At 46.9% G+C, this 23700-nt stretch overlaps 1 protein-coding gene across 1 annotated transcript in view; it reads right to left on the bottom strand.

Annotated features, from left to right (window-relative positions):
* GTF3C2 (general transcription factor IIIC subunit 2) overlaps nucleotides 1-23700 on the bottom strand; it is a 720157-nt gene that overhangs the window by 456441 nt on the left and 240016 nt on the right. Inside the window, exon 8 of the mRNA XM_069236502.1 lies at nucleotides 3723-3950. Within this exon, the coding sequence (XP_069092603.1) occupies nucleotides 3723-3950 (228 nt within the window). The remainder of the gene's footprint in view (nucleotides 1-3722; nucleotides 3951-23700) is intronic.

Genomic DNA, 23700 nt, shown 5'->3' with positions numbered 1-23700 from the left:
ACTTGGAGCTATTTACACACAAAATACACATTTAGAAACAAGCAGGAAAAGCAGACATACATGGAGCCCTATGGGATGGGGGTCAAACCATATACTTAGAAAGTGGTATAGGAATGGAGATACCCATCCAAGGTAAGTGTGTTAGAATCCCAGGGGCTGGGGGAGTAAGAAATTGCCAGAGCTAAGCACCAGAAATCCCACAGGCACCCAGGTGCAGAGTTCTTATTGAGCCAGGTGTCACATAGGCTAACACAAGACAGTCGCAGTTGGATTTTTATGGATTTAGGTCACTTCACAGATTGCAGGATTGTCAGTGGCCAGCAGGGCTACCAACAAGCCTTGGCAAACGCAAATAGTTGTTGCAAGAAAGATTGTAGGTTTTTGAGGACAAACAAGGTCCTAGTGACTCGGACTCTTGGAAGAGTCCGGGCAGGCTTTCAGCAGTGAGGAAAGCCAGTTGTAGGAGCCTCCACGAGTGATCCACTGGCAGCAGCCACAGGGAGTCGCAAGGAGGCCTGAGCAGAACAACCAAAAAGGAGTCCCACATCGCAAGAGTTGAAAAGTGGAGGATGATCTTGGAGTTGCAGAGAGCTGGGACTTCTTGGAGTTCTTGGAGAAAGAGTCAACAAGCCTTGGCAAGAGCAACTGTTGCGGTGCACAGGGTTTCCGATCCAGTGAGTGCGGCAAGGGTCCACCGTCTCCCAAGTTGGTCAGAAGATGAGTTTGACCCTGAGAGGAGCACAGAACCACCACCTGTGAGCAGAGCCTTTTCGTTGTCCGTAGGACAGCAAGATCCACCAACCGGTCGTTGTCATCTTGAGTTGCCTATAGACGCAGGGTATTGACTCCTTCACACAGTGATTCCTGAACACGGTCAAAACACACTGAGAGCAGGCAAAAAGTGGGGGTAACCAATGCCAAAAAGAGGGTACATTCCTACAAACAGTACTTAACTTAGAGTCAAGACGTTTGTTTGAAGTTGATCCCGGGAGGGACAATACTTGGAGTGGAAGCCTTCAAAAGAGTCTGTCTCAAGTGCAGGTTTCACAGGGGCCCCTTAAGATGTCTCCGCTCCGTAGTCTGAGTCCCCTGGAGGCAGAGTTCCTGGACTGTGATCGCCAGATGCACCTCCTTTCTCTGCATCGAGTATTTTCACTCAACGTCTTTGAGCTCCAGGTTTAGTAGATTGCCCTGCAGAGTTCAGGTGCTGCATTCTGCAATGTGCTCACCAATGTTCCCTCAGATATCTGATTGTCTTTTGTTTCAGAGGGCCTGGCAGTCCGAACAGTTTGATTCCCTGTGTTTGGTGGGAAAGCATAGGTTACTGGTCCTATGTTGGTCTGACCATGGAAACTTACAGCTGACTTGGGGCAAAACTAGAAGGTCTTTATAACCGCCCATCCGTGAGTCATTTTCATAAGGCCTGGTGCTGAGAAAAGAGCTTGGTCTGGGTTGATTCCAAAGCGCCATCATATTGTGTTTTTATTACTAACTGGAAGAGATGCTGGTGAATGGAATCAAATTATTCTTTTATAGCTCAACGGTCCTGAAGTTTTGAAAGGGCATCTGCTTCAAGTGGCAGTAAAAACATCCCAAGATGGAGTCTTTATCCTGTTGCATTGTGGGTTTGGGGAGTAATCTCGGGTCACCTTGAAACCAAAAGTTCTACTTCGAAGAAAAACAACCTGCAACAAGGCATTTAATATTAAACGGTAGGAGTGTGCACAGTATGTGATCAAAACCCATTTATACTACAAACATTATGCAAATAAAAAAAGTGGATCGATAAACTAAACAGAAATAAAAATATACACAATTAAATTACAGAAAAGGAAGACAGCTTCAAAGGAATTTTAAAATAAGTGCTAGTAAAATGAGGAATATAAAATAAACGTAGTAAAATTTCTCAAGTCTGATTTGGGCAATATTCCAAAACAAACTTACTAGAAGAGGTACAAAAACTTTAGTTTAAATAAATAATGACACCTATAAAACTGTGAAAACAAAGAAGCAAGATTGTTAAGTCTATCCTTCTAGCTACCCTACTGTAAAACACTCAAAACCGATTAAGCGCCATTTCTGAAAGAAACATATCACCACTCTTAAAACCCCAAATCTGTGATTCTTATCCTGAGTTAAAAACAGCTGTTTCGAAGCATACTGTTAAAAAAATTAAATAATTTTAGCAATCCAATAAAGTATGTACACATAAAACAAAATGTAAAAATGAACTTTTTAAAAACCACTAGTAAATGAGAAGGAATCAGACGTCACAGGCTTAACATTAAGTAGGTATCCGTAGCTTGAATTTTGGCAGCAGATCAAGTAAAGTACACAGAATTAAGTATGGAGGATTGGTAGCCCTGGAGCCCAGTCATGCACCGACAGAAAATGTGCTAGGAGTAAAAAGGCAAAGTGATATGCTAGAGACTAGTGTACCACTTCGTCTTTTAGAAATGAAACCAGATAAACAAAAACTCCAATCTTCCCATTAAAATTAAACTTATAAAAGTATTTATTTTTGAATTATTTAAATAACATATTCCTAAACTTGTGTAATGTTTGGTGTACACTTTTTTCTGTATTTTCTTTCTGTATTAATTTAAGTTCAAATCATGCACACTGGATAGGCCGGGGTCCGCAGTTTCCAATAATGATTCATTTGATGGCTAGAGAAGTCAAAAGTTTAAGAACCACAGCTCTAAAATGTATACTGGCATTTAAATAAGACAAACATGGTCATCACGAGTTTGACGGTCCTAACACGGGACAGCCAAACTTGCAGGGAGGAGGACTCCACTGCCAGGGAGGTGGCTTTCCCCCCGCCCTATTACAATATTTCGTCTGAAATTTACTTGAAATAGAGCATTCCGGACAGTCACACCGTAGACAGGAGATAGCTCTCAGCTCCCTTAAAGGAGCCAATTGCTATCTTGTAGCACGGAGGCAGCCATCCGGCACCCTTCGAATGATGTGCATTCCGAAGGTGCTGGGTAGGGGCCACTGTGGCCCCTTGCACTACCTTTCCACTGGCCATTTCATGGCGAGCTACTCACCATGAAAAGGCTGGCGGAAAGTGGGGTTAAAATCATCTAGGCGGAGCTAAGTCTAGCGCTGCCACAGCGGATTACAAGCCCAACCGCCATCATGCCATCGGGAAACGTGTGCCCAGCGGGGACGGCGGTTCTTTGGCTGTCCGACCCCCAGTCATAACTTGGCGGTTGGACCATCAAAGCTGTGGTGTTCGGTCCGACTGCCACCGCATGTCTAACGGTCTGAAGACCACCAGATTCGTAATGAGGCCCTAAGATTCTCACATCCCAGTAGTCATGTACAAAGGTTCCTCCTACTCCCTGCCACTATTGTATTCTATCTCCAAGTCACAAACCTGCTCCACCTAGAACTTGCATTTCACAATACTTCACTGCCCAGTACAGTACTCAGTTGCTTCTCAAAGCTAGCTTTATAGTCTGTGAAAGGTAATTAGCTGAGGTGCCTTACAGGTAATCTCAGGGATCATCTAAGGCAGTAAGACATTGTACATCCACTAAGCCACAAGCAATGCATTGAGCAGACAAGTGCACCATGTATTAGAGCAAATTTAGAACCATTACGAAGCAAACTAACAATCACAAACATCATGAGGCTCTTTTAAAGCACAACATGAGAACAGCAACTTTACTTCATTCTTACAATGGGAAGGTTTATAAAAGTCAACTCACCAGATTTCATGCTGCAAGGGACCTAGATTCCAGAGCTGCAGGAGGGCTGAACCCTGGTAAACTTCGTTCAGGTCATGTTTGTCATCCATTCCCATGTTACAATACAGAGCAACATATTGGGAGGCAGCAGAGCCATCTGGGGTGGGGCACCAATCCAAAGACCAAACAGGCCCTCCAACAAAGAAAGTCATGTCCCACCGCTCATCATGTGGGTGTAGGCAATGAAATCTGAAAAGAAACAAAAGTATTCATAAGACCAATTAGATATATGGGCCAAAGCTTCTCATTTATGTTGTGAAGTCTCTGGAGACATCACAGTTTCTAAACATTTTTTATTTTTCCTTTAATTTATTTTTGTTCACATGTGCATTTGGTTAATCACCACTTCCAGTCAGGACAGCCAATATAAAATCTAAACATTGAGAATAATAGTTGAGTCATCAACTAATTTGCACACAAATTGCACAACACTTGTGCCAAAGAGCATTAACACTTTTTTTCATAAACAAAGAATGGGGAAAAACCTGTTTCTACATCAGGCCTGTTTGGACAGACAAGTCCCTCATACGGTAATGGATGTACACCCCTGCCATGAGTGCTCTAACTGTTATGTCTGGCTCCTCAACGCTGATTTTTGTAGTCATGGGCAAACATGGATCATGCATGTGCGCTATGACGAATGCCTTTCTCATGGATTGCGGTCTTTTTGGACCAGGAGGGGTGCCCAAAGTGCCACTCTGATAATGGTGAAAGGCTGCTTTCTTTACCAGGAGTTAATAAAGTATACAAATAAAATACACAAAAAAAGTGATGGATCGAACACTTGTATTAATCTCAGCTAATAGTGATTAGTCAGGGCAGCATCCCACTTCACTGTTATTTTGCACATCATGCCACCTCAGTCTGAACCCAGCTACATACAAATGAATTTTGATCCTGTTCCAATGAAAGGAGATTAGCCCTAACTGCCAGGCCAGGTCTCCCCTGAACTGGAACATAAGCAACCAGGACCTGCTTCCCCATATATAGGGCTCATCACAGTGTGCACGGAATCCAGATCTGGGGATACCCATCCCACTTAAGGCGACTGAAGAACCTCAACCACAGAGAAACTGGTCTTCAGTTGCTTGTGTTTTAGTTCAGAGAGGAACTGGCTAGGCAGTTCGGGCTAGACTGTTCCCATTGTAGTAAAGTCAAGACTGATTTGCATACGCCTGCTTCTCATCTGAGGTGGCATCGTGGGTGAAAGAAAAATAGGTTTGAATGCTACACGAATGATTGCCAGTCAGATTTATTGCAAGCATCCTCCAATCACCTTTTATGTGTTTCATTTAACAGGAGTTACGCAGCACTAGCATGGTGGTGTCAGCATACTGTGTGGTGATCAGTTGGACTGAAGAGGTTCTGAGCCATTGGAGTGAGCTTAGTCTCACCTGTTTGTAAGTCTGATGCTGTGTGCTTAACATACCTTTGGACTATATAAGTTTGGTGTGGAATCCTACGCAGTGCATGTGTTTGCATGTGTGTTGGATGTATGTGTCCAAGTACGTGGTACAATACAGGGATAAAGGCAGGGGTGGCTCCTCTGTTAGGGCCGCCACCCCCCCCCCCCAAACAGCGGCAAAACATTTAAAAGAAAACTGTGTTTATGATCGTTTTCCTGTAAAGGGACAGTGCCTCGGGGGGGGGCGGCACTCCTCTGCCCTAACAGAGGAGCCACCCCTGCCTTTATCCCTGTATTGTACCACGTACATGGACACATACATCCAACACACATGCACTGCGTAGGATTCCACACCAAACTTATGTAGTGACGGGTGAGACTAAGTGCGTATGTGTGTTTGGTTGGTCGTCTAAACACACATGCGCAGTGTGCCCCCCTCAGTCCGGCAGTGTTGCCGGGCTTGAGAGAGCATGAACAGGCTCCCAGTCTGCCTGGGAGCACCCTGGCCGGGCCCTCCCAGCCAATCCGAACACTGCTCTGAGAGGCATCATGATTGGCCGCAGGGCAGACTGGGAGCCTGTGCCTGCCTGCAGCGAAGAGGAGACGGAGGAGCAGTGCGTTGGTGTGCAGGTAAGTGTTTTTTTTTTTTAATTAATGTTTGTTCCCTCCCTATGACTCCCCACCCCCACCTGCCGCCCCGCCCCTTCCGCGAGCCACGACTGGATAAAGCAGTGTTGTGCAGTGCATGTATATCATATGCATGTGCTGGATGTATGTGTGCCTGTGAATGGTACAATACATGAAGGATGTAGTGCTGTTCAGTGTGAGTATGCTCTATGCACCTGCTGGGTATATGTATCTGTAAAGGGCCCAATAAGACTCTGGGTTCGATTTTGGGAGATCCAGGGCTGACTGGCGGAACATTAGGAGAGGAGGTAGAGGAATTCTCCTCCTTTCTCCCCCACCAGACAGATCTGTGTATTGTGGCAGTCCTATAAGCTGAGTGGGACACACTGGAGGAAGAGAGAGCCAGGCTCTCGAGTTCACTTCAAATGTTGCTTTTTGATTTAAAGAGGTTATTGGGAAGCTGCCTGGGCACATTTCAGGAAGGAGATGGGCCAATAAGAGAATCAAAAAAAGAGTAGGGCTGAGGCCCTGGGGTAACTTTTTGATACAGATTACTGTGGCTGACATCCAGGAGTGAACCTCTGATTTGGAGTCGCTCCTGTTGTGACAGATTTCTTTCTGGAGAAAAGGCACGTCAAAAAAGAGAGGGTACCTCATAAGGAAGGAGACTCCCTACCCGCCCAACATAAACTTCAAAGACTCAGACTCTAAATCACATTTGGCATCTGGAAATGGACTATAAGAAGGGAAGATCAAGCCCCCAAAAACTGTCAACTAGCCAGTCAGGCAGTGAGAAGAGGAGAAGGTCTGCAAGATGTCTGTGTGTCAGGGCTATGGACCAAGGCCTGATTGTCTTCTAGCTGGAGGGGACACCACCCAGAGGAATATCCAAAGATGGAGAGACCTTGCTTCTTAGGCAAAGGCTTTTTCCAGGTGGAAATCTTGCCTCCGTGTGGGTGGAAGATGTGCTGCTGCCTTTCATGCAGCTCCTATTGGAGCGTTTTGAGGATAGGACACTCATGTGTCTCCGCATGGTGTTCAGAGGGTCCAGGGTCGATGGATGTAGATGGGACATCCTACGGCACCTCTTCTTCCTTGGCTCCAAGGAGTCTGAGTGAAAATATAGGGACTGGCTGTAGGAGGTTGGCTCAGTTTGGGGTGTACATCTATGGTGTGGCACCTTATACCGAGTCCAGGCAACCCTTAGTGTTAGCGAGTAGGCGTCCAGATAGCAGAAGCTCTCTAGGGGTATCTGAGGCGAGCAGCTGAAGCTTATCCATTAGGAATGTAAAGCACTTGCAATACCACAGTCGTCAGACAGTAATTCACTCCCAAGAAAGAACCTCACAAGTGTTGCAAAAATAAAGGATACTTTATTACAGCACTACTACTAGACTAGCATTGGTATATCTCCCTTTGGAGATAGCTACGCAAAATATATACACAAGATAACCAGCAGAAATAGTGCAAAAATACACAGGGCCCTATGGGAGGGCCAAACCATATATTAAATATGTGGATTCTGAAATAGTGAACCCAACCAAGCTAAGTGTGGTAGTTAGCTAGGGCCTGGGGTAGATAAAAACACCAGAGGTAAGTACGGTAAGTGTCCCCAGCGACCAGGTGAAAGGTAGTTACTCACTCAGTCACCCCATAGGCTATCACAGAGAGTTGTGGTTGGAGTTTGCGGGATTCAAGACCCTTCCCAGGGGACCTTGAGGAAACCAGGAGACAAGAGGAAGTTTGGAGAGTGACCCCCACCCCAGGATACCCAGAAGACAGGAGTACCTACACCAGGGACCCAGATGCAGAGGGGAAAGGGACTCTCTCTGAAGTCAGTGGTTGCCTCAGATTGTCCAGCTGCTGTCACGACCCGTGGACCAGGCTGGTGGAACCCAAGGACAGATTCTGGATGTGGAGGACCAGTAAAGGAAGGGGTCAGAGTCCGGAACCCTTGGAGGTGCCCAGGTGGAAGTGCCCACCTTCCTAGAGGTGATGTTCCATCAAGTCGGTAGAAGAAAAAGTCCAGCTGCAGGATTAAAGAGGTACAGAAGATCCCAGGCGTTGCCTACAAGCTGTCCCTCGATGGTAGCTGTATTGCAGGAGGGTCCGGGCCAGCCAGGTCATCAACAAGCACTGGCAAAAGCAGGTAGAAGCTGAAGAAATATTTGCAAGGTTTTCGGACCGGCAATGTCCAGGAGACTCTACCCTTGAAGGGGTGTCAGGGCTGGCCTTCAGCATGCAGGAAGGACAACAGAAGTAGATGGAGCTGCGAGTGACCCACAGGCACAGGACACAGAGTTAAGAGGAGGCCTTACCAGTACGATAAAACAGAAGTCCCATGTTGCAGGAGTTGGAAGACAGGGGCTGGTCTTCGAGTAGCAGAGTCCTGGAGGTTGGAGCTTCTTGGTGCCTGAAGATTTCCTGGAGGAAGAGTCAACTAGCCTTGGCAAGTGCAACAGTCGCAGTGCACAGTGAATCCAGTCCAGTAGCAGGAGCATGGACCCACAGTCTCGCAAGTTGGTCAGAAGACAAGCAGGACCCAGAGATAAAGTCAAAGACTCACCACCCGTGAAGCAGACTCTTTAGACGTCCGTGGGACAGCAGACCCTACCAGTCAGTCGACGCTGACTTGAGGTGCCTGTGGATGCTGGGGAGTGACTCTTTCACTCCAAGGGAGATTCCTTCTTCTTCCTTCCAGTGGATGCTAGGGAGTGACTCCTTCTCTCCAAGGGAGATCCCTTCTTGCTTCTTGGATGCAAACCGAGTCTTTGTGACCCTGGAGGATGCACAGCCTTGGATATTGCAGAATTCTTGCAGGATCCAGAGAAACAATGTTGCAATGGGATCCTTCCCACCAGAAGCAGACATGTTCTGGTTCCAAAGCTGATGTGCAGGCGTTCCAGAGGCCAGGAGCTTAATATGTCTGACAGAGTTCCATGGAGAGTCTTCCTTGACGAATGTGAGGATCCACCCACGGGGAGCCCTTAAGTAACCTTAAAACGGGGGTGGTCACTCTCTAAAGTGACATATATCAGAGGGGGTCAGGGATGTCATCTACCTGGCTTAACCAGTCAGATGTTGTCCGGGGCCTCTGCCCATCTTGTTTCCAAGATGGTAGAAACAAGTGGCCACCTGGCACAGCTCTGTGCACCTCCCTTGGGAAGGTGCTGGACAGGGAGGGTGGTTACTGCCCTGTCCTTTGTGTAGTTTTGTGCCAAAGAGGGAACCAGGGGTTCCTTAACTGGTGCAAACCAGATTATGCAAGTAGGCCCCAAATGTGCCCTTCAAAGCAGTCTAGTGGCACTCACAGGCCACCCCACCCCTTAGACACCTAATACACAGGAGAAGGAGGTCACACCTCTCCCTTACAGGAAATCCTTTGTTCTGCCTCTCCAGCTTGAGCCTGGCTCACCAGCAGGAGGGCAGAACAGTGTCTTGGGTCAGTAACAGCATGGGCTGGTAGGTACACCCAGTAAGGCTGAACTGGCAGAACTGGGGTATCCTTTAAGGAACCCCCAGAGTGCATGGTGGTATGCAACTAACACTGGAATTGGTGTAGTTGCATGATTCCACCATGTTTGATTCCAAACATGCCTAGGTTCAAAGAAGCCATAATGTAGATGGACCACTCTTGTTGACCAGTGTCCACTACATACCTTAAGATGCCTTCCCTGCACTTAAAGGGTCCAGCAATTGGCCTGGGGTCTGTAGGGGCACCCTGCTCATGCAGGGGTACCCTCACACTTTGAGACATGCACCCTGCCCTTGAGGGACGACTTATAATGTCCAAGTGAAGTGACCAGGTTTGGTGCGGAAAGGATGCATGCACCATTTCACGCGGGTTGCAATGACAGGCCTGCAGACAAAGTTTGCATTGGCAGCCATGGGTGCCATAATATATGCTGCAGCCCATGGGAGAACACTGGTGTACCAATGCCCTGGATACCCAAGTACCATATACTAGGGACTTACATAGTTGCACCAGTATGCCAATTGTGGGTTCAAAAAGTTTATCAGCAACCAAATTTAGAGGAGAGAGCACAGTCACAGGGGTCCCGATTAGCAGGATCCCAGTGAACGGCAGTCTAAACACACTGAAATCAAGCAAAAAGTGAAGGTAACTATGCTAGAAAGATGGCACTTTCCCACACTGGCTAGGTGGGCCGGACGATCACATGACTCACCAGATTCTTCTTTTGCTATGCCGAGCAGATCTTCCCCGCTAAAGATGTCCAGCATCTCCGAGGATCTCCGAGGAAGACCAATACATTTTGTTCTAGCTTGTCTCTCTGCTGCCAAAGACTTTTTGCTCCTTAAGGCCAAGCAAAATTGCAGCAGGACTCCTCATGTCCTGGAGAGACGGGTCAGTTACAGGGCAGAGGCTGGCCAAAGAGTACTTGGAATGGCACCGAGGGAATCTTTGAAGGGCATCCGTTCCAAGTGTCTTCATTCTTTGATGTCTGTAAGAAGGATGCTCTTCCTTGAAGGGCAGGAGCGTTGTAGGTGCTGGGAAGCCCAGTTATTTAACAACTGAGTCTTCTGCGGTTCGAGTAGAGGCGGTCAAAGGACACTAGGCAGGTCAAAAAGTCTTCTCTGCAATGGAAAGGAAAGCCAAGAGGCTCAGGTCCGCGACGGTCAGCAACTAACACATCAAGGCCGGGAGCAACGCTGATACACTACACGTCCGAACCCAGTAGAGAGAGTGCCCTCTTGCACTGATGACCAGAGGAAGTCAGCAAGACCTTCTGACCTGAAACATCACTGCAAATAAAAATAAGCTGGAGCAGTCCGAGCCAAACATTTGAAGACAGGACTATGCAGAGATGTGTATTTACAGACACATCTGCTACAAACCCATTTTCTCTAAGGTCGAAAAGGACTGCAAAGAAGAAAATGCCAAATAAAGGCCGGGTTCAGTGTTCCATACCCTGTCATAAGGAACTGTACTGCCAGTATCACAGCATGATGAGATACTGGAAGTCTGCAACTGTTTCAAGGTGCAGTTTCAGTGTTACCGTTTACGGGTTCTGCAGCTTTTCTGTTTACAGGGGGGGTGTGTGGTGTGTGTGTGTGGTGTGTGGTGTGTGGTGTGTGTGTGTGTGTGTTCCTGCCATCTGGTGTTGGGCTCTGAGTGTTACAAGTTGTTTTTCTTCAAAGAAGTCTTTTCAAGTCACGGGACCGAGTGACTCCTCTCTTTCAGCTCCATTGCGCATGGGCATCGACTCCATCTTTGATTGTTTTCCCGCAGAGGGTGAGGCAGGAGTGGTAGAGTGAGACTAGTAAAGATGTCCATGCAATGGAATAGATATGCATGTACATAGTTTGCGGTAAAGGAATGTTTATTTACATATATACAATTTCTAATTGCAACTTAAACGGCTACAGGCTCCTGGGGAGGTGGGAGGGCGCATTTGAATCTGCAGCATAACATGCCACGAACAGATGTACACTGGGTAAGTGACATTTTCCGTTCAGTGGCATGTGTAGCTGCAGATACACATGCTGTGCATAGACTACAAAGCAGTAATCCTCCCAAAAGCGGTGGTCAGCCTGTAGGAGTTGAAGTTGTTTGAAATAATGTTCTTAGTACAGCCTGTCCTACTGTGGCTTGTGTTGCTAACACATCTACACAGTAGTGTTTGGTAAAAGTATGAGGTGTGGATCAAGTGGCTGCCTTACAAATCTCTGTCATTGGTATGTTACCTAGAAAGGCCATTGTTGCTCCCTTCTTTCTAGTGGAGTGTGCCTTTGGTGTAATGAGTAGTTCTCTTTTAGCTTTTAAGTAACAAGTTTGTATGCATTTGACTATCCATCTGGCTATGCCTTATTTGGATATAGGGTTACCAGCATGGGGCTTCTGGAATGCGATGAACAATTGTTTAGTTTTACGAAATGGTTTTGTTCTGTCTATATAGTACATTAAAGCTCTTTTAATGTCTAATGTATGCAGTGCTCTTTCTGCCACTGAGTCTGGTTGTGGGAAGAAGACTGGGAGTTCCATTGTTTGGTTTAAATGAAACGGTGAAATGACTTTTGGTAGAAATCTTGGATGTGTGCGGAGAACAACTTTATGTTTGTGTACCTGTATAAAGCGTTCCTCAATAGTGAAAGCCTGTATTTCACTAACTCTTCGTAGTGAAGTGATAGCTACTAGAAATGCCACTTTCCAAGTTAAGAATTGGATTTGACAAGAATGCATGGGTTCAAAAGATGGGCCCATGAGTCGTGTAAGTACAATATTAAGATTCCACGAGGGTACTGGTGGAGTTCTTGGAGGTATAATCCTCTTTAGTCCTTCCCTGAAGGCTTTAATGACTGGTATTCTAAATAGTGATTTTGTGTGTTTAATTTGCAAGTAAGCCGAAATTGCAGTGAGGTGTATTTTGATGGATGAAAAGGCAAGATTTGCTTTTTGTAGGTGTAGTAAATAGCCTATGATGTCCTGTATGGATGCATCCAACAGTGTGATGTGTTTTGCTTGGCAGTGGAAAACAAATCTTTTCCATTTATTAGCATAGCAATGCCTGGTGGTAGGTTTTCTTGCCTGTTAAATGACTTCAATACATTTGTTTGGAAGATTTAGATAGCCAAATTCTAAGACCTCAGGAGCCAGATTGCTAGATTGAGCATTGCTGGATTGGTGTGTCTGATCTGTTGTTTGTGTGGTGTTAACGTATCTTGTCTGTTTGGACGTTTGATGTGCGGTACTACTGAGAGGTCCAACAGTGTGGTGTACCACGGTTGGCGTGCCCACGTTTGTGCTATGAGTATTAGTTTGAGTTTGTTTTGACGCAGTTTGTTGACTAGAAAAGGAATGAGTGGGAGAGGGGGAAAAGCGTAACCAAATATCCCTGACCAATTGATCCATAGAGCATTGCCCTTGGACTGAGGGTGTGTGTACCTGGACGCGAAGTTTTGGCATTTTGCGTTTTGGTTTGTGGCGAACAGATCTAGGTCTGGTGTCCCCCACTGGCGAAAGCATTTTTGTAGTATCTGGGGATGTATTTCCCACTCGTGAGTTTGCTGGTGATCGCGACAGATTGTCCGCTGATTGTGAATGCCTGGGATGTATTGCGCTATTAGGCGAATATTGTTGTGAATTGCCCAATGTCAATTTTTTTGTGCTACGAGGCAAAGTTGCGATGAGTGTGTTCCCCCCTGTTTGTTTAGGTAGTACATTGTTGTCATATTGTCTGTTTTGACAAGAATGTGTTTGTGAGCCAGAAGAGGTTGAAAAGCTTTTAGTGCTAGAAAGACTGCTAGCAGCTCTAAGTGGTTTATGTGTAGCTGTTTTTGCTGGTTGTCCCACTGTCCTTGTATACTGTGATTGTCGAGGTGTGCTCCCCACCCAATCATTGATGCATCTGTTGTGAGAATGGCGTGAGGCACAGGGTCTTGAAAAGGCCGCCCTTTGTTTACATCTTTGGGGTTCCACCACTGAAGCGAATAGTGTGTTTGGCGGTCTATCAACACTTAGATCTTGGAGGTGACCCTGTGCCAGCGACCATTGTTTTGCGAGGCACTGTTGCAAAGGCCGCATGTGTAGCCGTGCGTTTGGGACAATTGCGATGCATGATGCCATCATGCCTAGGAGTCTCATCACAAATCTGACTGTGTAATGTTGATTTGGTTGTATTTTTGGTACCATGGTGTGGAATGATTGTACTCTTTGTGGGCTTGGAATCGCAATCGCTTTTTGAGTGTTGAGTGTAGCTCCCAAGTATTGCTGAGTTTGGGATGGTTGCAAGTGTGATTTTTGGTAATTTATTGAAAACCCTAGTGTGTGTAGGGTATTTATTACGTAACGTGTGTGATCTTGACACTGCTCTTGGGTGTTGGCCTTTATCAGCCAATCGTCGAGATATTGGAATACATGCATGTGTTGTCTCCTTATGTATGCCGCTACCACGGCAAGGCATTTTGTAAATACTCTGGGGGCTGTTGTTATCCCGAAGGGTAATACCTTGAGTTGGTAATGTTTTCCTTGTATAACAAACCTGAGGTATTTTCTGCGAGATGGATGGATGGGTATATGAAAATACACATCTTTTAAGTCCAGTGTTGATATGTATTCTCCCTGTTTTAGTAATGGGACTACATCCTGTAGTGTCACCATGTGAAAGTGTTCTGATTTGATGTATAGGCTGAGGGTCCTGAGATCTAATATTAGTCTTAGTGTTTTGTCCTATTTGGAAATAAGGAAGTACAGGGAATAGACCCCTGTTCCTTTTTGTAAATGAGGTACTAATTCTATGGTCTGTTTTGTTAAAAGGGCTTGCACCTCTGCTTGTAACAAAGTTAGATGTTGCGAAGATAGTTTGTGTTCTTTTGGGGGAATATCTGGAGAAAAATGTATGAATTGCATACAGTAACCATGTTGGATAATTGATAGTACCCATGTGTCCGTTGTTATGTATGACAATTGATTGTGGAACATTTCCAGTCTTCCTACCACAGGGGATGTGTGTTGGTGGAAGGTGATGGCAAAGTCACTGCTTGGTGTTGGTGGCCTGCTTTGTGCTTTGGAATTGTCCTCTGGACCTTGGGAATTGTCCTCTGAAGGTCCAGCGAAACCCCTCTCTCTGATACTGTGGTTGGTATGAGGGTTTTGTTTGAGAGGTGGATGGTTCTGATGACTGTGGTCTAAAACCTCCCCTATACTGCGGTTTTCTGAATGTCCCTCTATATTGGGATGAGTAAAGCGCTCCCATCGCTTTGGCTGTATCGGTGTCCTTCTTCATCTTTTCAATGGCTGTGTCCACTTGTGTGCCAAATAGTTGTTGCTGGTTGAATGGCATATTGAGGACAGCCTGTTGAATCTCTGGTTTGAAACCTGAGGATCTAAGCCATGCATGGCGTCTGATTGTCACTGCAGTGTTCACTTTTCTTGCGGCAGTATCGGCTGAATCTAATGCAGATCTTATTTGATTATTAGTTATCGCCTGACCCTCCTCTACCACTTGCTGAGCTCTTTTCTGGTATTCTTTGGGGAGATGTTGGATAATGTCACTCATCTCGTCCCAATGAGCTCGGTCATATCTTGCAAGGAGGGCTTGAGAGTTTGCTATGCGCCACTGATTGCCAGCTTGTGACGCTACCTTCTTTCCTGCCGCCTCCAACTTCTTACTCTCCTTATCTGGAGGTGGTGCATCTCCAAATGACAGCAAGTTGGCTCTCTTCCTCGCTGCGCTGACCACTACCGAGTCTGGGGGCAGCTGCTGGTTGATGAATATTGGGTCTGACGGTGGTGGCTTGTATTTCTTTTCCACTCGGTGTTATGGGTCTTCCCTTCACGGGCTCCTGAAAAATCTGTTGGGCATGTTTAAGCATGCCTGGGAGCACAGGCAGACTTTGGTAGGAAGCATGTGTCGAGGTCAAGGTATTAAAGAGAAAGTCGTCCTCTAATGGCTCGGTGTACATGCTCACGTTGTGGAATGCAGCAGCCCTAGCCAGGATCTGAGTGTAGGAGGCATTATCTTCAGGTGGAGAGGGTTTAGAAGGATAGCACTCCAGGCTATTGTCTGACACAGGGTCATCATAGAGGTCCCATGGATCTGTATCTTGTTGCGACTGCACAGTCTGTGTGGGTGACTGTGCAGTGGATGTGGCAAGAGGAGAAATAGTTATTTGAGGCGAATGCGGAGGAGAATGTGCTGGGGAGAGCTGGTGTGGCGGAGATTTTTCTCTGTGCACCTTAGCCTTTGGCTGCTCAGTGTCTGAACGTCAATGGAAAGCCAGTTTCCTTTTGACTACGAGAGGAGGTGCTGTTTGGATTTTCCCAGTATCCTTATGGATCTGTATCCTTGCCTGTGTCTCAAACTCCTCCATTTGGTGAAGTTCCTCCTCGAATCTGTGTCTTTCTTTCATTTGTTTTGAAAGTCCTTATTCCTCATATATGAGGTTTTTTTTGGCTCCAAAGCCATTTTTTTCGGCACTGAAATACCCAGGCTGATAGTAGGCCTTGGCTCCGAAAGACTCTTTCGAGATTTCGACTCGACGAGTCGATGTTGAGTTTTCTCGGACACGGTTTCTCGGTTCGAGTCCGAAGACTTCGGCACGGATTTGGCCTTTTTTGGTGCCGAAGGTGTTGCTTGGTCACCGCTTGATTTCTTGTGGGTTGAGCCATGGCCTAGCAGTGGCGTCCCCAAGGCCTTTCGTTTTGTCTTGGACTGACTCTGGGCTTGGGTCGGGGCAGGCGTACTCACGTGCTGGCCTGCTGTCGGTGGTCGGTCTGCGTCGGAGCCGTCCGAATTGTAAGCTTGGATGGAGATGGCCATCTCCTCTTCCTCAACGTCGAGGTGCTCGGTACTTTTCGACAGCCTTTGCAGTCGTCTTGCCCTTCGATCCCTCAAGGTCTTCTTCGAATGGAAGGACCTGCAGGCCTCACAAATATCCTCTCGGTGGTCCGGTGACAAACACAGATTACAGACCCGGTGTTGATCTGTGTAGGGATACTTGGCGTGGCACTGTGGGCAGAATCGGAACGAGGTCCGGTCCATGAGGCTTCGACGCTTTCGGCGGTCGGGCCGGCCAGGCCCTGGATGGGCGCGGGAGCCCCAAAGGGCAACCGAAAGTGTGTTCTGCCGGTGTCAAGGTGTTGATGCAAGATGTTTTGCGATCTAAAACAATATCGACGATTTTCTGTGAATCTTAGTCTTTTTCCAAATCGAATAACCGGAGCAAAGAGGAACACGTCCGAACCCGATGGCGGAAAGAAAACAATCTAACAATGGAGTTGATGCCCATGCGCAATGGAACGGAAAGGAGGAGTCACTCGATACTCCAAAAAGACTTCTTCGAAGAAAAACAACTTGTAACACTCCGAGCCCAACAATAGATGTTGGGAGAGATATGCATAACATGTGTATCTGCAGCTACACATGCCATCGAACACATAGGTATATGTAACCTTTGTTTTTTTCAGTGAGTTTCTTTTTATTTTTTATTTTATTTTTAACATTCTATTGCCTAATCATAACGTCGCTGTAACCTTTGTTTTTTTCTGTGAATTTCTATTTTTTTTTTTAAACGTAATTTAATTACTGTACAATAATCCAACCATCTCCCATGTGCACCTTAAAAACACCTTGGAACCAAAAAACTCATACCCACCCTAAACCCTAAAGATTTCCTTGCCACCCAAAAGCCCATATCTACCCTAAAAATACCCTTGCCGCCCAAAAACCCATACCCAGACTAAACCCTGAAAATTCCCTTGCCAACCAAAACCCTACAATTGCCCTTGCTTCCCAAAAACCCATGCCCACCCTAAAATTACCCTTCCCACTCAAAAACCCATACGCACCCTAAACCCTATAATTAACCTTGCCACCCAAAAATCCATACCCACCCTACAATTACCCTTGCCACCCAAAAACCCATACCCACCCTAAACCTTAAAATTCCCGTGCTACCCAAAAACCCATAGCCACCCTAAACCCTAAAATCACCTTTGCCACCCACAAAACCCACATCCACCCTAAGCCCTAAAACACCCACTGCCATTCAAAAAAACATGTCTACTTTAAACGCTTATATTACACCTGCCACTCAAAAACTCATACCTACTCTAAATCCTAAAATTACCCATGCCATCCGAAAACCTATACCTACCCTAAACACTAAAAGGTCCCTTGCCACCCAAAAACCCATACCCACTCTAAACCCTAAAAACACCCTTGTCACTCAAAAACCCATATCCGCACTAACCCTAAAATTGCCCTTGCCACTCAAAAACTCCAACACACACTAAACGCTAAAATTAACCTTGCCACCGAAAAACCCATACCTATTCTAAAAGTACCACTGAGATCCAAAAACACATATCCATCCTAAACACTAAAATGGCCCTTGCTGCCTAAAAACCCATACCCACCCTAAAAGCTAAAAATTCCCTTGCTTGCCACCCAAAAACCCACATCCACCTAAGCCCTAAAATACCCCTTGCCATTCAAAAAACATGTCTACTCTAAACGCTTATATTACACTTGTCACTCAAAAACTCATACCTTCCCTAAATCCTAAAATTACCCTTGCCATCCAAAAACCTATACCCACCCTAAACACTAAACATTCCCATGCCACCCAAAAACCCATACACACCCTAATCTCTAAAATTACCTTTGTCACTCAAAAACCCATACCCATCCTAAAATTACCATTGAGCTCCAAAAACACATATCTATCCAAAATACTAAAATGGCCCATGACACCCAAGAATCCATACCCATCCTAAACCCTAAAATTACCCTTGCCACCCAAAAACCCATCCCAACCCTAAACCTTAAAAAACAAAAAAACAAAAAACACTTACCACGCAAAGACCCATACCCACCCTAACCCTAAAAATGACTTTTCTTATATATTTGAACAAGTTACTTAACTTTGGTAACACATTACCTGTTAGAAACTCTATATAGCTGCTGATTCCTTACCTTTAGAATTTCCTGGCCTCAGCTTCGAATACAGAACTCTTGCAGAGCACTACCCCTTGCCCGCGCCGTAAGGTGGCGTCATACAGATCTACATGGTGTCGTTGGAGCCGTATACGATGTAATGGTCGCTTATAAAGGCACATCCAGGCGCACGTACTTCAGTTCCTTTTTCGTGAACTTCCACACCAGAAGCGCAGAGACATGGAAAGAACTGTCAGTCTGTACCAAAATACTATGTCCCTGAAACGGACAATTCCTAACCTGCAGCTAGATAGAGTCTCTCCCAGGCAATGTGTTACCTAAGGTAAGTAACTTGTTCATCTGATAGACTTCTAGCTGCAGATTCTTTACCTTTAGAATGCATACCCAAGCCATAACCTCCTGGCGGTGGACTGCGGACAGATCTTCTCACACTAAAAAGTCCTGCATGACCGAACAGGCAAAGTGTCAGTCTCTGCGGACCTGATTGTCCACTCAGTAATGTCTTGTGGGCGTGTGTAAGGATGCCCACGTCGCTGCCTGACAGATGTCCAAGACTGGAACACCGTGTGCTAACGCAGATGTAGAAGCCTTGCCCCTTGTGGAATGAGCTCTCAAGCCCTCAGGAGGCTAATTCTTGGCCAGGCCATAGTAGGTTTTAATGCAGAGAACGACCCAGTGTGAAATCATTCATTTCTGCAGTGTCCTATCTTTCTTTGCTCCTATGTACCCCACAAAGAGTTGGTCATCCACCGGAACTCTTTTGTGCTGTCAAGGTAGAACAACAACGTTCTTTTTGGGTCTAGCCAGTGGAGTCGCTCCTCTTCCTTAGAGGGATGCAGTGTAGCAAAGAAGGTGGGCAGTGTGATGTTCTGGCCCAGGTGAAATTTGGTCACCACCTGGGGGAGGAAAGACGCACAAGTTCAAATTAACACCTGGTCGGGTAACATGGTGAGATACGGTGGCTTAGATGAGAGCCTTGATCTCACTCACCCTCCTGGCAGATGTTATTGCCACTAAAAAGGCTGTCTTGATGGTGAGCAGCTGGAGGGGACAGTTGTGCAGTGGCTCAAGAGGAGAACACATGAGAAAAGTGAGGACCAGAATTAAGTCCACTAAGTCATGAGAAAGGACGTAGGAGGATACATATGTACAAGCCTTTTAAGAAATCGATGTACAATTGGAGATTTGAATAACGAAGGCTGATCAGGCAGCAAAAGGAATAGAGATAAGGCAGAAAGATACCCTTTGAGAATGCCCAATGCAGAAAAAAATGTCAGAGAGAAGAAGAAAGAGGATCAATATATCTTTCTGTACAATAATATACAGAGTGTTTTTAACAGCAGGTGTATATCGTCTTAATGGAGGGACGCCTGGCCTCCAAAATAACTTTACAGACTTCAAGAGGAAGGTCGAAGGCTGTCAACTGTCGCCTCTCAATCTCCATGAAGGAGCAGAGTTGCCAAATTCGGGTGGACAAAATTCCCCTGCTGCTGAGACAGAAGATCTTCCCAAAGGGGCAGCCTGATTAGAGAATTGATGCTCATTTTCAGAAGCTCAGGATACCAAACTCTCTGTGCCCAGTACAGAGATAACAGGATTACTTTGGTCTGGTCGTTCTTTATCTTCTTGAGAACTTTGGGCAGAAGTGGTATGGGAGGAAAGGGGTGCAGGAGGCCTGGAAACTAACATGTAATACTGCTGATATTGCGCGCTCTCTTCAGAGGCGAATAGATGTAGCCAAGGCACTCTCCACTGCTGACATAGTCCTTCTGCCACCCCTGGATCGAGAGGCCACTCATGATCCGCTAGGCATTGACAGCTGAGTTTGTCTGCCCTGGTATTGAGAGAAACAGGCAGGTGTTTAACCACCAGGGTTATGTCCTGCTGTTCCAGCCATGTCCAGAGATGCAAGGCCATTTGACAAAGGGTTCAGGACCCAACACCATCCTGCTTTTTGCAGTACCACATTGTAGTGGTGTTGTCCGTGAACACCTGCACCATCTTCCCTTTGACAACAGGAAGAAATGCCTTCAATGCTAGTCAGATCGCACAGAGCTCCAGTAAGATGATATGGAGTCTGGATTCCGCTGGAGACCCAAAGCCTTTGATCTCCATTTCTCCTAGATGGCCAGCCTATCCCAGAAGTGATGCATCTGTCACTACTGTAATCTCTGGTTGGACAATGGAGAGGAGTCTGCCTCTGACCCAATTGCAGTTCATTAACCACCACTGCAGATCTTTTGCAGTTCCCTCCGAGATCTGAACTGTGTAGGTGAGATTTCCCTGATGCTGTGCCCATTGGAACTTCAGGTCCCCTGCAGAGCCTTCATATGCCATATGGCATGCTTTACTAACAGGATGCAGGAAGCCATGAGGTCCAACAGCCTCAGCGACTGTCTCACCGAAATCCAGGATAAAGGCCAAAACATTGGAATCATAACCTGAATATCCTGGACTCGCTGCTCAGGAAGACAGGCCCGATACTGCACTGTGTCCAGAACAGCTCAGATGAAAGGGAGCGTCGGAGAGGGAGTCAGGTGTGACGTCGGCACGTTTATAGTGAACCCCAGCAAATGCAGGCAGTTCCCCTTAGTCTGAAGGTGGGTGACAACAGCCTGGGATGAAGGAGCCTTCAATAGCCAGTCGTTGAGGAAAGGGAAGACTGAAACGCCTAGCCTGCGTAGATGAGCTGTGACCACCGCCATCAACTTGGTGAACAGCCAAGGAGCACTGGTGAGGTTGAAGGGGAGCACGGTAAACTGAAAGTGCTTGTGGCCCACTTTGAACCACAGGTAATGCCTCAGGGCAGGCAGGATGGGGATAAACCATCCAGTCTCCTTGGTCTAGGGCAGCCAAGACCTGAGCCAGAGTTACCATTTTGAATTTCTCCTTTTTGAGGAAGAGATTGATGTCCAGCAAACCCAGAATAGGTCAAAGGCCCTTGTTCTTTTTGGGTATCAGAAAGTAGCAGGAATAACAATCACTGCCTACTTCTGATATCAGGACCCTTTCTATAGCTCCCTTGGCCAAGAGAGCTGCAACGTCCTCGTGGAGCAAAACCAATTGATCCTCCATCAGCCATTCTATTGAGGGAGGCATTTGGGGAAGGAAAGACTGGAAGGGGAGGGAATAGCCCTTCTGTATGATCAGCAAGACCCTTTCGTCTGATGTTATAGACTGCGAGTGAGGGAGATTAAATTGAATCCTCCCTCCAAATGGACATAGATGGTCTTGCATAACAACACTAGGAGGGCATGGATGCTGTGGAGGTGGGGGGCTGGGTGGTGAATGTCTTCTTGCCAGCCCCTCTGGTTCTGAAGGCACCACAACCGCACCCCCGCACAAGATGTTGGCCTGGCAGAGGACGGTGGCCGCTCTGTGGATGGCGTGGTGCCGTGCCCTTTCCAAAGCCTCAAAAGGGTTGAAAGACAGACTGTAGGTGAGGGGTCGCCGAGAAGCCCAATGACTTGGCATAGCCTTGGAGTCCCAGAAGCGCTCCAGTGCAGTCTGCCTTTTCGCTAAAAAGGTGGGTCCCATTGAAGGGCATGTCCATAAGGTTTGCCTGGACATCACTCGAAAAGCCAGAGCTACAAAGCCAGGAGTGGCGCTCAAGAGCCACTGTCGAGGAAATCGCCCTACCCAGTGAGTCCGTCACGTCCTAACCACACCTTGTGGTAAACTTGCCTGCATCTCTCCCATCTTTGACTGCCTGTGAGAGAGCGGCCAGCACACCCTCCGGAACCTAAGGAAGCACCTGCGCCACTGTATCCCATAAAGTATGGAAAAACGGCCCAATATGCATGAAGTGTTTACCGACCTCAATGCCAGGCTGAAGGAAGAAAACATTTTCCCAAACTGCTCCAGCCTCTCGGATTCCCTATCCGGAGGAGCGGATGGGAAGGCACCATGAAGAGGGGAAGGCTGGAGCACCAAGCTCTCCGGGGTAGCATATTGCATGAGGAAGCTAGGGTCTCCCGGAGTCGGTGATGGCGGCGGCCAACTGTCCTATTTACAGGCACCCCCTGTGCTGGGTTTGGACCACGCTCCCAGCATGACATCAGTGGGGACTCCATTAAAGGGTAACATCGGTTCTGATGTGGAAACCAGCGGCTGAAACACTTCTGTATGAAGCTGGCTCTCTATATACTATATCAAAATGCGATATACTGTGCACAGAGTACAGGGGTTCCCCAGAGGCTTAATAGAGGCTAAAGTAGATAATACTAATGCTCCCTTTTGTGGTAGTGTGGTCGATCAGTTAGGCTTATCAGAGGATATTGCAAAGCATCTGTTGTACACAGACATACAACAGAAGAAGCACACACTCAATGACTTCACTCCAGACCAATGGTTTTTATATAGCAAAAATAACTTTCCTTAATTTATTTTTAGAACCACAAGATTCAAGTTGAAGGTAAGTACTTCAATAGATACGTATTTCACACATACATCAATAGTACTTTGTTTGAAATTGATAAGTTATAGAGTTTTTGAAATATTGGCAATTATCTGTTTTAAAAGTTGACAGTGCAATTTTCAGAAACAGTTCCTGGGGGAAGAAAAGTTAGTACGATTTACAGGTAGATACTTGACTTACAGTTTCAGTCTCCTGGGGTTCGGAAGTCCACAGGTTGGGGTTCAAGTTAACCCCAATCACCCACCACCAGCAACACAGGGCCGGCCGGGTGCAGAGGTCAAAGCTGAGGAAAATTTAACATGGGCTCCTATGGAGACTAGGGGCACTCGGTATCAGGCATATTCGTGACTTTGGAGGGCAGACCTAGGGGTTTTAGAGGAGCACTTGGGGGGGCACAAGCAGGCACCTAACATACACCCTCAGCGGCACTGGGGTGGCTGGGTGCAGTGTGCAAACAAGGCATCGGGTTTCCAATGATTCTCTATGAGAGGACCCCGGGGGTCACTAAGATGCTGCAGGCGAGGTCCAGGGGGTCGAATGGGCCAAACCACAGGCTGGACAGGGAGGAGGGCCACCTGCTGAATGTAGCTGCACTGGAGGTCGGGGTTCTCCAAAGCCTGGGGGCTGCGGGTGCAGTGGTCTTTTTAGCCGTCGGATGTCTTCATCTGGAGCTTTCGCAGTCAAGGGGGTCCTCGGGATTCCCTCTGCAGGTGTTGTCGTTGAGGGGTGGAGAGGTCAACCCAGGGTGGGCACTTGCTCGCAATCACCTGGGGGATCCTCTCTAGTCGGTTGGGCCACCTAGACACGGGCAGAGGACATCGGGTGCAGAGAGGTCAGGACTCACGCATTCAGAGTGATGCTGGATTCCCTGGGTGTTGTTTCTTCTTCTACAGAGCCGCTGTCCACTGGAGTTCTTGGTCCTTTTGGGTGCAGGGCAGTCCCCTGGAGCTTAGCAGAGGTCACTGGTCGTGCTGGATGCATCAGTGTTCTTGTGAAGGTTCTTTAAAGCAGGAGACAGGCCAGTAGGGCTGGGGCCAGGTCAGCTGCCGTCTTTCTTCTCCTCTGCTGGGG

The sequence above is a fragment of the Pleurodeles waltl genome, chromosome 5, assembly GCF_031143425.1.
Source record: "Pleurodeles waltl isolate 20211129_DDA chromosome 5, aPleWal1.hap1.20221129, whole genome shotgun sequence".
Taxonomy (NCBI): Eukaryota; Metazoa; Chordata; class Amphibia; order Caudata; family Salamandridae; genus Pleurodeles; species Pleurodeles waltl.
Note: the sequence above shows the minus strand (reverse complement) of the source record. Positions and strands in the feature narration are given on the sequence as shown.